An 11,269-nucleotide genomic window follows, 5' to 3' on the forward strand; every position below is an offset into this window, starting at 1 on the left:
ACCAGCAGAGTCTGTGTGTGGAGTCCATGGCAAACCCAACTGAGTCTAGGACAGTAGGGAAAAGCCATCCTGAATGGCAGCAGCTGATATATTTCCACAAAAATAGTGTTCAAATGGCAATTTACAAAGTCAATTTACTTTTTTCCTCTTGGAGCCTTTTGCACAACCCCTGCCAAACCAGCCACCTGAGAGAGAGAGGCTGAGCTGAGAAGCTGGCTCTTGCTGCTGCTCTTGCATCTGTGCCTCCTCCAGGCTCCAGGGTGGTGCCACGGGTCTCCGACTGTGACTGCCTTCTTCATCAGGGCTAAGGGGAATAGCCAGAGAGAAGATAGGATCCTTTGTTCTACCAAAACAAGACAGATGTGTAAGAAAGGCTCCTCAGCCTGCTGCTGGGGAATTCAGCACTACCACACAGAGGAATGAACCCACTGCTGAAAATTACACTCCTCCATCTTGGGTGTAGCCAGTGAGCAGCTAGTATTCACTCAGTCCAGAAAAGCAGCTATGTGACTAAAATCACCTCTTGTGCCCTCCCCTGGAAGACAGGCTTTTAGACTGCTCTGCCATTGCAAACATCTCACTGCCCCACCTCTGCCAGTAGTTGTTGACAGTGCCTTCTGGGTCCATATCTACCCAGATGAAAATCACTGTTAAGCTACAAATATTAAAATATATTGAACAGGCAGAGAAATGTTCTGCAGTAAACAGGCACAGAAGGGTGCAGTCTCAGCACAGGCCTGGGAATTTGGAATTTCCCCATTATAATCCCCGTGTCAGCAAATCGCTTCCCTTCTCTGTGCCTTAGTTTTCCCATCTCTAAAATGAGGATGGCAGAAGTGACTTGCTTTGTAGGAGGGAAGTGAAGCGGGGGGTGAGTTCTCTATGAAATAGATTAATATTATTGTCGGTAAACATGAGGCAGCCACCAGGACTGAGGCTCCTCACCTGTCATAGCATGGGATCTCCAGACCAAGTTCTTCCATCAATAATCTCATAACATCATCACATTTCCCATGTAGTTTCAGGGCAGCAAGATCATCCTTAGGAGTCCACTGTGGGAGGCCAAGGAAGTGAAGATAAAAATCCAGACAGGTTGAATGAGCAACCCTTGTATGATCCCTGCACAGCAGCCTATCCAGACCTAACAGCCTTGTATTGGGGCTGGGGACCCACGTCCCAGCCTGTCCCCTACTCAAATTCACACTAGCTCCCAGACTTTTTGTGGGTATGAATTCCAGCTTCCCCTGTACAGCAGGATGTAGGTGCAGAATTATTTCACATGAGGCTTTTCCCATTTTTTAACATCTCACCTGCAGGTTCACAATGTAGAGTTTTGGACGGCGACTGGGGGGTTTGCTCATGCACCAAAGATGTGGATACTTTTTCAAAACCTGGCATAAAATAGAGATTGTCAGTATAGCTAAGGCAGATGTGAATGCTAGAATATATCTGTGACAGCAGGTGGAATTTATTACCAGGAAGGGGATGAGGGAGGAGTCAGAAGAGAGACTACCCGGCACCAGGATTTATCACATGTGGTGGGCGAGGCCTGACACCAGGATGTTTGGGAGGAGACTGCTCCGCGTCAGGGTGCATCACCAAAGAAGAATGCTGCTAACAATCTTCACTGAGCGTCTACAGTTACCTTTAAGCTGGAACCCAGACACAGAATCACATCTGCTTTGCTCGCAGCCTCTGTTGCTGCTTCCCAGTTCAGAGGTTCCCTCAAGGTCCCTTTCTCCCCGAAATGGACGATTGTGTCTCTCAGCTGTGCCCCACACTTATGGCACATCCTGCCTGTATGATGTCTGTGCAGGGCTGTGCGCTCCGTCACATCAAACACTCGCACATATTCTCTATTGGGTGTGCAGGAAGTACAGACCTTGTGCAGGAAGGAAGCAAGGAAATGCAGTTATGTAACAGGGAGGTTTGCCAGGGGCCTTGCATCAGTTAGCCTTGGTTTGAGGCAGAGACCCTTTAACAATAGTGTTTTGCCCTGGTAGGGAATTCAGACCCAGCTGGTAAGGGGGTCAAGTGACTGCCTGATGAGCACCTGATTCCTATAAGGCTGAATGAGCTCATTTTCTAGGTGGGAGCTACAGGAAGTAGGGTTAGTTCCTGTTGCAGGGGTATGCCTAGGCAGATTGTCTATAGGAGGACTGAGGAAGAGCTGCTGCATTTATGCTAAACTGTTTCATTTGGGGGTTTTCTAAAGACCGTCAGTGCAACCAATAAATGGTGCTCTGAAGAAAGGGCCTGAACAGATCCCAGGTGCGGAGTTTAATCCTTCATGGACTGGGGAGACAGGCCAGCAGCCTGCAACCTACAACCCACATGAGCCCACAAAATAGCAAGCTTGTGCCCTGGCTACTCACCTCTATGTACATATTTCCATGAAGCTCAGATATTGCTGCTTGGGGTAACCCACTCCGTAGGTGGAGACCATCACAGTTCTGAGACACCACATGCTGTACCTTGGAAGGAAGGAAGCAGAGCAGACATGGTAGAGAACTCTGGATGCAAACAGACTGATCTCAGTACAACCCCAGAATCTAAGCACAGTTGGCAGAGACCAAGCAGGATGGGAAAGAAATGACTGAGAAGAAACTATCACACATTTATGACAGAAGTTAAATGGCTCCCACTGCAAAATAAAGCTCTGCTAGGAGTTATCACCCACTCACAGTAACAGGTTTATACAAAAGTGCAGGAGGAGGGGAGAGCTATGGAAAAGGTGCTGCTGCAAAGAGTGGGAGTTACATCCAGGGGTGCAAGTGGGCTGTCACAGCGTACCAGTAAGAAACTGGTACCAGCCCGTATGCAGTGACATTAAACCGCTGCCGGAGGGTTCTTTGCCACAGCAGCACATTAATATTGCTGCCTCCTCTCCCCCAAGTCAGCAGCAGTGATGTGAGGTGGGGGAGAGAGGGGCAATGACCTTAAAGCACATAATTGTCCCACCCTGGGCTGACGGGGTATGGGGCAAAAGGGCCAACCGCCCCAGGGCCAGCAATTTAAAAGGGCCCAGGGCTCCAGGCCGCTGCCATTATCAGGGCAGCGGCCAAAGCCCCGGGCCCTTTTAAATCACCACTGGAACCCCGGGCAGCGTGAGCCATGCAGTGCGAATGGGCTGGCTGGGGGAGGCTGACCTCCTCCAGCCCCGCCCCTTCTGGGGGCCCACTCCAGGCCCCCGTACCAGTAAGAATTTTATATTACTTTCACCCTGGTTACACCAATAAGACACTGGGTTATTACAGGAGCACAAACTCTGCTGTTTCCATGTGGACATCTGGCCTCCTTCCATAAGCAACAGTAACTATGTTCAGTAACCCAAGGAACAGCCCCAGCAACTAGTCGCTATTGATTTTCCAGTCTCTCCCTTCAGATCCAGGTACCAGAGCACTAGTGAGCTTAAGACCTTACCAGGTTGTGCTTGTGTAAGCAGGCAATGCTCATATGGGTGAGTGTGGGCTCCGCTTCACTCAGATCTGTAGCCCTGGCAAATGGAAAGGAAAGGAACAGAAGAGAATCCGTTAATCCCACATTCAGATTTCACTTTCTGCTGTGCAGCCCAGAAAGATACTCTTGGGAGGTTTGCAAAGACTGTCACCCCATTAGAGCAGAAGGAAAAAACTTAGGAATGTCATCTGCTTACCTGATACTCCTCCCTTTCTGCAGTAATGTCCAAACTCCATTAGGACCCCTGTAGTCAGGGATTGAAGCTGCCTTCATTACAGGAGAAACAAAAGGAAAATTAGACTTGCTGAGAATGCTCCCCACACCACCAGTCCAGCCTTATTAGTTTATCTGACTCTCACTTCCTACATTCCCCACAAATTCATCAGCCCTCTCTCATACAGGTCTGTCTCACTTGCTTGAATTCACTCTGACAATTCATCCAGAATCATCATCCTTCACAGGGCAATATTCTGTCCATCTGCCCCTTTCATTCAGTTTCTGCATTTTTATATTACATCCCTAGTATTCTCCTCCCTCGCATAATTGATATAATTTCTGCTACTTTTTCCCCCCAAAGAACTCAATTCCTGAATCTTTCCATAGTTCCTCCAGATATGGTGGCATCTTTGCTGGCCCATGCTTGCCATTCTCCAGCACCAATGTCTATAGCACAGTAGCATCCTGACACCTCGGTCTGAATCATGCCCCCATTCTGATAGGGTCTGTACAAAAAGAGAAAATATGGTTCCTGCTTCAAAAACTTCACAATCAAAAGTGATAAGTGACATACACAGGCGGAGAGTGCCTGACTTCAACGCCCATTTCTCCCAGAAGGGACTACAAAGGCAGACCATTTTTATAGATATTTATAACTTAAAATTTATGAAGTGCCTGCTAGACCTATCTTCCCTTCAACCTAGCCATCATTAACTGGCCAATTTCTTATTAGCTATAGGACAGAAGTCAGTCTTGAAGAGAAATCTGAAGGAATGGCCTTACTGATCAGATCAAAAAGGACAATCTTTGTACAGTTATCTTGGCTGCTGCCTAGCACTTCACACTATCCCAGAAGGGCTCTGACAAATAGCTTCGTACGCATCAGAGCCTCAGCCTCTCCTGAACAACAAGTGCCTTCCTGAGACACAAACATGAAGGTGTCCTGCCCATCGTCCAGACCCTAACCGTGGGCCAATCTCAGTCAGGATCCTAGGACTCCTAATACTTTGCTTACACACCTTCCTGGCCTCATGCAATCCACTCACTAGCCACGAAAGATCTCTCTAGAATTTATGGCATAGAAACACTGCTGAAGGAGCTCCAGCAGCCTTAAACACTTATCCATTCAACCCTACCGTGCTGATCCCAGCTCCTGTATAGATGACCAGGTATTTCGCACTTTGGACAGCTGCAGCCAGCTCAATAACCTTTCTCTTTAATTCCTCTGGTTCATCACAAACCTAAAGAGAAGACAAGGAAGTTAGAGCAATCTCTCTAAGGTGCAGTGTGTCACTCTATGCAAGTTGCTGGTTAACTCCCTTCTAGTTTCTTCTCTTTTTACTGAATCCTTACTGGCTTCAATTAAAAAAAATTAGAAAAAAAAAATTGTTTGAAAAGAATATTGTTTTCTCATGTGCATACCTTCATCCTAGATATCAATGCCTACTGTCACAAGATGACAAAGTCAAGATAAAATTTAATTTAAGCAAAATGTGAATGAAAACGGAAATGTTTTAGTCAGAAATATAAAATAATTTTGTAATAGAATATCAGACATCTGAAATTGAAAGACTGGATGATGAACAGCAACTTGTTCTTAAAGCTCATGAAATCTCCAAAAATAGAGATAGCTGGGTGAAGAAAAGCTCAAAAAAAGGATTAGGACAATTCTTGATTCATTTGCAGATGAGCCACATCTCATTAAAAAATATATCTTATTAAACTACTGGAAACTTCATAAGAATGTCATGCCCAAGATGAATGAATTTACAGTTCCAGAAATATAAGTAAGTAGTGAAAGAACATTTTCAGGCCTCAAAAGTATCCTTTCACCGCACAGGTCCAATACAACACAGAAAATCTTACAAGATGTTATTTTAGTTTGCTCAAACATGTTGATCATAAAAAAAAAAAATTCTACTGACAGCACAAGAACACTAGGAAAACTCATGTAAAACTTAAAACAGTTTCAGGTCTTTTTTTTAAATTTAAATCAGATTGAAATTTGATTTGAACTAGTTTGAATCTGAAACTGAAGTTTTTAGGGATTTTTTGATGCTTGAACCAGAAAAGAACCCAAACACATTTAATACAATTGAACTCAAACCTGAACCAAACCAAAATAAATACCAGTTTGACTCCCTGGCTCTCATTCTGCATACCTAGAAGCTGCAGTGTCTCATCCTAGGGAGGGGTGGGGTGGGGAGAAGAGCTGGCATACAAAGCCAGTCAGAAGCAATTTCTTCTTTGAATAGAAAATAATTGACATGGACTATTAAACCTTGATGGAGGGTTAGAAATCTCCTAGACAGTGACACCTTTACGTGTCCTTTCCCAAAAGGACAATTCTCCACTGAATTTGATCCATTTTCTGACAGTTTCCCTATCAGACTAATTCTACAGATTACAGAAACTATCCTCCCTTTTTTTTTTTTTTTTTTACTGCCACTCTCATTATGCTATTGGAGCTCATGCAACAAGAGTTTGGTAAGCAACATGGAAGTCCTTACCAGAGTCTGCCTCTTTTCTCTTATTTGGTTAGAGGAAGCTCTGTTTACCGCTGACTTTATTCTTTAAAGGAAAAAATATTTGTTGTGTCATTCTAGTTATGGTGGAAACTTTTACCAAAGGTTAGACCTGAGACTCACTAGTCTAGTCTGGAATTTCATTCCATACCTGACTCCTCTCAACTGAGAATTTTCCAGCTCTCACATGCTTTGCTCTAGGTACTGTGATCTTCATGGTCCCAGAGATGTGCAGGGTCCTGATCCTTAGCAGCTTTGAAGATTAGGACTATGCCTTTCAAGTGACAGGGCAAGTGGACAGGGATCCAAGGGAGGGCGGAGATCTGATGTGCTTGGCTTAGTGGTTCATTGGATAACAATGATATTGCGGGGTCCGCAAGAGGGGCATTCAACGTCCCAGCACGAGCGAGCACCCACCTCCTCCTGCCTCCTGCGCAGTCCTTCGCGCTTCTTGCACCGCCGCTCCAGCTCCCGCACGATATCCTCACACTCACCCAGGAGCAGGCTCTCCTCAGGGTTCCGCTCCGCCACCGGCTTCTTCAGGATCCGGGACACCTGGCATCCGGACAGCAAAGACACGGGTCACCCACTGCGCCCGCCCGAGGGGGACCAGGAGCAGATAGGCAGGCGGGACCCGAGGCGGGGTAGGACCGCGCTGCGGCGGATGAGTCCGACGAGGGACGCGGGGCTAAAGGGAGGAGGCGGTACCTGTCTGCGCCGGTCTCGCTGCTCCTCCTGCTGCAGAATCTCGGCTCGTGCTGCCGCTTTCCGCTCCGTCCGGCTCAGGCTCCCGCCAGCCGCCATGACGGCTGTAGGACGCCGGCCGCTTCCGGATACAGAGCCAAGAGCAGACAGAGCTTGTACTTCCGCTTCCGGCTACAGAGTCGCGGGGGATGTTCACTTCCGGGCCAGAGCAGCTATTTCCGGGTAAAGAGAGTACTTTGGGTTACAGGACAGTGCGGGCGCGGGGGCAACCAGCAGCCAGCCAGCACAGCCCAGCGGGCGGAGCGATGCGCTAACGGCGCCTGCGCAGTGAAGCGCTGGGGCTCAGCGCCGGCCGCGGAGCGAGCAAGGCCCTACGCCGGGACGCGCCCCCCGCAGCGCAGCCCAGCAGTTTGTACCTTCCCCGCGGGTGGCCGGGGAGTCTCCCTGAGCCCGCGGCCAGGAGCCCGCGCCAGCCTTCGAGAGGCAGGTCCCTACAGCTGTGGCTGCTCGAGGAGCTATGCCCCAACACCCGCCCCACGCCGCGGCTCCTGGGGGAGAGAGGCGCCAAGTGACACTTCCCCCCCAGCTGTGGCCCAGCGAGAGCTTCAGTCTGCCCTAGAAGAGGCCACGCTGCGCTAGCATCAGAAGGCGGAGATGGCACGAGGTAGGAGAGGATAGAAGCTGATGAAGTACAGATAGGAACTGAAGAGAAGCCACCCAGAGTCCCCTTCACTTACATCACAGGAAGGCAGACAACTCAATACTGACAAATTTTAGAAGCACTTGTATAAAAATGCAAGAAACCTAAATACTAAGATGGATGAACTCGAGTGCCTAATAAGTGAGACTACTGGTATGATAGGCACCATAGAAACTGAGTGGAATGATAATCAACGGAACACAGAAGAGTCAAATATGGTAAGAGTCTTAAATGAATGAAACAGTACTGTAAAGTCTCCATGCATGGAAGTTCTGTGCTTGAAAAATAAAGGGATAGCAGTAGGAGTATATTACCACCTGATGAGGAGAGTGATGGTGATTGTGAAATGCTCAGAGAGGCTACAAAAACAGAAAACCCAACAATAGTAAGAGACTGTGACTATCCCCATATAAATTGGTACCCATCCCCCTCAGGATGGGATGCAAAGACAATACAGTAAAAGTTTCTAGACACTATTGACTGCTTCTTGGAGCAGTTTGTCCTGGTACGCACAAGGGGAAGAGGTAATTCTTGATTTAGTCCTAAAGAGCGCACGGGATCTACTCCAAGATGTGAACGTAGCTGAACCACTTGGTAAAAGCAACCATAACATAATTAAATATATCATTGTAGGAAGGAAAATACCAAAGAAATCCACCATAGTACCATTTAAGTTCAAAAAGAGGAACTATACAAAAACAAGGCAGCTAGTTTTATGGAAATTAAGAGGAACAATTAAGAGTGAATTCCTGCAAACTGCATGGAATTTTAAAAAACACCATAAGAGGCTCAGACAAAATACATACCCAAAATTAAACAAAAACAACCAAGGACCAAAAAAATAAAAAAATAAAAAGTCACCGTGGCTAAATAGCGTAAAAGAGGCAGGTAGAGTTCAAAAAGACATTTTCAACAGTGGAAGTCAAATCCTGCTGAGGAAAATAGAAAGGAACATTACACTTGACTTGCCAGAGGTTAAAATATAAGGCAGGCCAAAAAAGAATTTGAACAGCAACTAGCAAAAGACACAAAAACTGACCAGCAACATTTTTGGGAAGCAGAAAGCCTGCCAAACAGTCGCTGGGGCCACTAGATGACTGAGGTGCTAAAGGAGCACCCAAGGAAGACAAGGCCATTGCAGAGAAATAAAATGAATTCTTTGCATCAGTCTCTGCTGCAGAGGATATGAGGGGGATTCCCACACCTGAGCCATTCTTTATAGGTGACAAATCTGAGGAACTGTCCCAGACTGAGGCGTCAATAACAGAAGTTTGGAACGCACTGAACAGTAATAAGTCACCAGGACCAGATGGTATCACCCAAATACAAAACTGCAGAACTATTGCTTAAATCAGCCTCTGTACCCAGATAACTAGAGGATAGCTAAAGTAATGCCCATTTTTAAAAAAGCCTCCAGAGGCAATTGTGGCAATTGCAGGCCGGTAAACCTAATCTCAGTACCAGTTAGACTGGCTGAAACTATAGTAAAGAGTGGAATGATCAGACATAGCGGAACACGATACAACTGGGAAGAGTCAATATAGCTTTTGTAAAGGCAAATCATGCCTCACTAATCAGAATTCTTTGAGGGGGTCAAAAAACCTATGAACAAGGGTGATCCAGGGGACATAGTGTATTTGGACTTTCAGAAACCCTTGACGAGGTCCCTCACCAAAGGCTCTTAAGCAAAGTAGGGAGTCATGGGATAAGAGGGAAGGTCCTCTCAGGGATCACTACCTGGTTAAAAGATAGGAAACAAAGGGTAGAATAAAGAGTCAGTTTTCATAGTGGAGAGAGGTAAACAATGTTGTCCCCCCAAAATCTGTACTGGGACCAGTTCTGTTCACCATAATCATAAATATAGAAAAAAGGGTAAACACTGAGGTGGCAAAGTTTGCAGATGATACAAAATTCCACAAGATAGCTAAGTCCAAAGCTGTTTGTGAAGAGTTATAAAGGGATTTCACTACACTGGGTAATTGGGCAACAAAATGGCAGATTGCATTTATCAACAATTAATTTAAAGCAATGCAAATTGGAAAACAATCCCAATTATACATTCAAAATGGAGTCTAAATTGGAAAGATCTTGGCGTCATAGTGGATAGTTCTCTGAAAACATCTGCTCCATATGCAGTGGTAGTCAAAAAAAAGCCAACAGAAAGTTAGGAACCATCGAGAAGAGGATAGATAAGACAGAAAATACCATAATGCCATTATATAAATACATGGTACACCCACACTTTGACTCCTGCATACAGTTCTGGTCACCCCATCTCAAAAAAAAAAAAAAAAAAAAAAACACATTAAAACTGAAAAAGTATAGAGAAAGGCAAAAAAGTGATTAGGGGTATGGAACGGTTTCCATGTGAGGAGAGATTAAACTGGTGCTGTTCAGCTTGGAAAAGAGATGACTACTGTGGGAACATGACAGAGGTCTCTCTCTGTATGTATATACAAGGTTCATGAATAGTGTGGAAAAAGTAAGTGCTATTAACCCCTTCATATAACATAAGGACCAGGGTCACCCACTGACATTAATAGGCAGTAGATTTAAAAACAAAAACAGGAAGTATTTCTTCACACAACATACTGTCAACCTGTGGAACTCATTACCAGGGGATGTTGTGAAGGCCAAAAGGATAACAGGGTTCAAAAAAGAATTAGGTAAGTTCATGGCAGGGATTTAACCCCATGCTCTGACTGCCAGAAGCTGGGACTGTCCTAGAGTAGATGGATCACTCGATAAATTGCCCTCTTCTATTCACTCCCTCTGGAGCATGTGGTACAAACCACTGTCAGAAGACAAGATACTTGGCTAGGGATCATTGGTCTGATCCAGTGTGGCCATTCTTATGCTCTCCTTATGTTCTTATCCTGCCAAAGGCAACACAGTGAGCTGCAGGCACATCATGGTGTAGTTGCAGTTTGGAAGAGGCCTTAGAGCCAAAGCCTGCCTTCTCTGTGGAGAGGCTCATGACTCTGTGGGCTTTATGTTGGGTAGAGTTTGCCCTGGTGTCTTTGGCCAGCTTGCCCTCGCCACACTGATGTGTGTCCACTACCCCCCACCCCCACGGGTATCACATCCCTAGAGCTCTCCAGTGTTCACAATGAGAAGTGTGCAAGGGGATACGGTGAACCTCTGGGCTCTGATTCTTTGCACCTTGGAGCCTGTGCTCTAGGCTTTTCTCTCCCTTTATTGCCCCACTTCCAACCTCTAACTTCATTCTCTCCTCTTCCTCCTGCTGACGGAAGGGATTTCAGCCAAGGCTGGTTTGTGTGTTTTTCCATGGGTCCAAGTCTCAGCATCAGCTCAATGGATCCCTCTCTACTCAGTGTTTGTGAAACTCTTTAAAGAATGTCTCAACCTGGGGAAAGACATGGCTAGGTTCTCCCTCTTACCCCAAACTTCAGTTCTAGTCTAGGACAGCATCTCCTCCATAAAGAAGCCATTCCATCACCCAACAGTGTCCATGAAGTGAGGTGTGAGTGCCCCTTGCACTCTAGTCCAAAGTACTGCATCTTTCTCCTGAGACACAGGAGGACAGGGGACACACCTGGAATCGACTGTGTCTTCTGTTCAACATATTGGAGTCTTGTCTACATGCAGCTTTTGTTTGAAACTCAGTTAAAGCTGTACAACCCTCTAATGTGGATACAGTTAT

At 46.1% G+C, this 11,269-nt stretch overlaps 1 protein-coding gene across 8 annotated transcripts in view; it reads right to left on the reverse strand.

The window, feature by feature from the left end:
* Positions 1-7,102, reverse strand: part of LOC116815835 (ethanolamine-phosphate cytidylyltransferase-like) — a 36,931-nt gene extending 29,829 nt beyond the window's left edge. For 5 of the 8 annotated variants that reach the window (XR_012656946.1, XR_004371579.2, XR_004371580.2 and 2 more), the window contains exons 1-9: positions 6,909-7,047; positions 6,618-6,755; positions 4,812-4,916; positions 3,656-3,726; positions 3,424-3,496; positions 2,376-2,474; positions 1,646-1,882; positions 1,311-1,391; positions 946-1,052 (exon numbers count right to left, since the gene is read on the reverse strand). Coding sequence is in view for 4 of the 8 variants with exons in the window: in XM_032764523.2 (XP_032620414.1) it covers positions 946-1,052; positions 1,311-1,391; positions 1,646-1,882; positions 2,376-2,474; positions 3,424-3,496; positions 3,656-3,726; positions 4,812-4,916; positions 6,618-6,755; positions 6,909-7,004 (1,007 nt within the window). In the remaining 4 variants the exon portion in view is untranslated. Of the gene's footprint in view, positions 1-72; positions 344-945; positions 1,053-1,310; positions 1,392-1,475; positions 1,883-2,375; positions 2,475-3,423; positions 3,497-3,655; positions 3,727-4,811; positions 4,917-6,617; positions 6,756-6,908 lie in introns of those variants that run through there. The other 3 variants (XM_075071934.1, XM_032764527.2, XM_032764526.2) reach the window with 3 other exon arrangements.
* Between the last annotated feature and the right edge of the window lie 4,167 nt (positions 7,103-11,269).

This window comes from Chelonoidis abingdonii, chromosome 13, assembly GCF_003597395.2.
Source record: "Chelonoidis abingdonii isolate Lonesome George chromosome 13, CheloAbing_2.0, whole genome shotgun sequence".
Lineage (NCBI taxonomy): Eukaryota > Metazoa > Chordata > Testudines > Testudinidae > Chelonoidis > Chelonoidis abingdonii.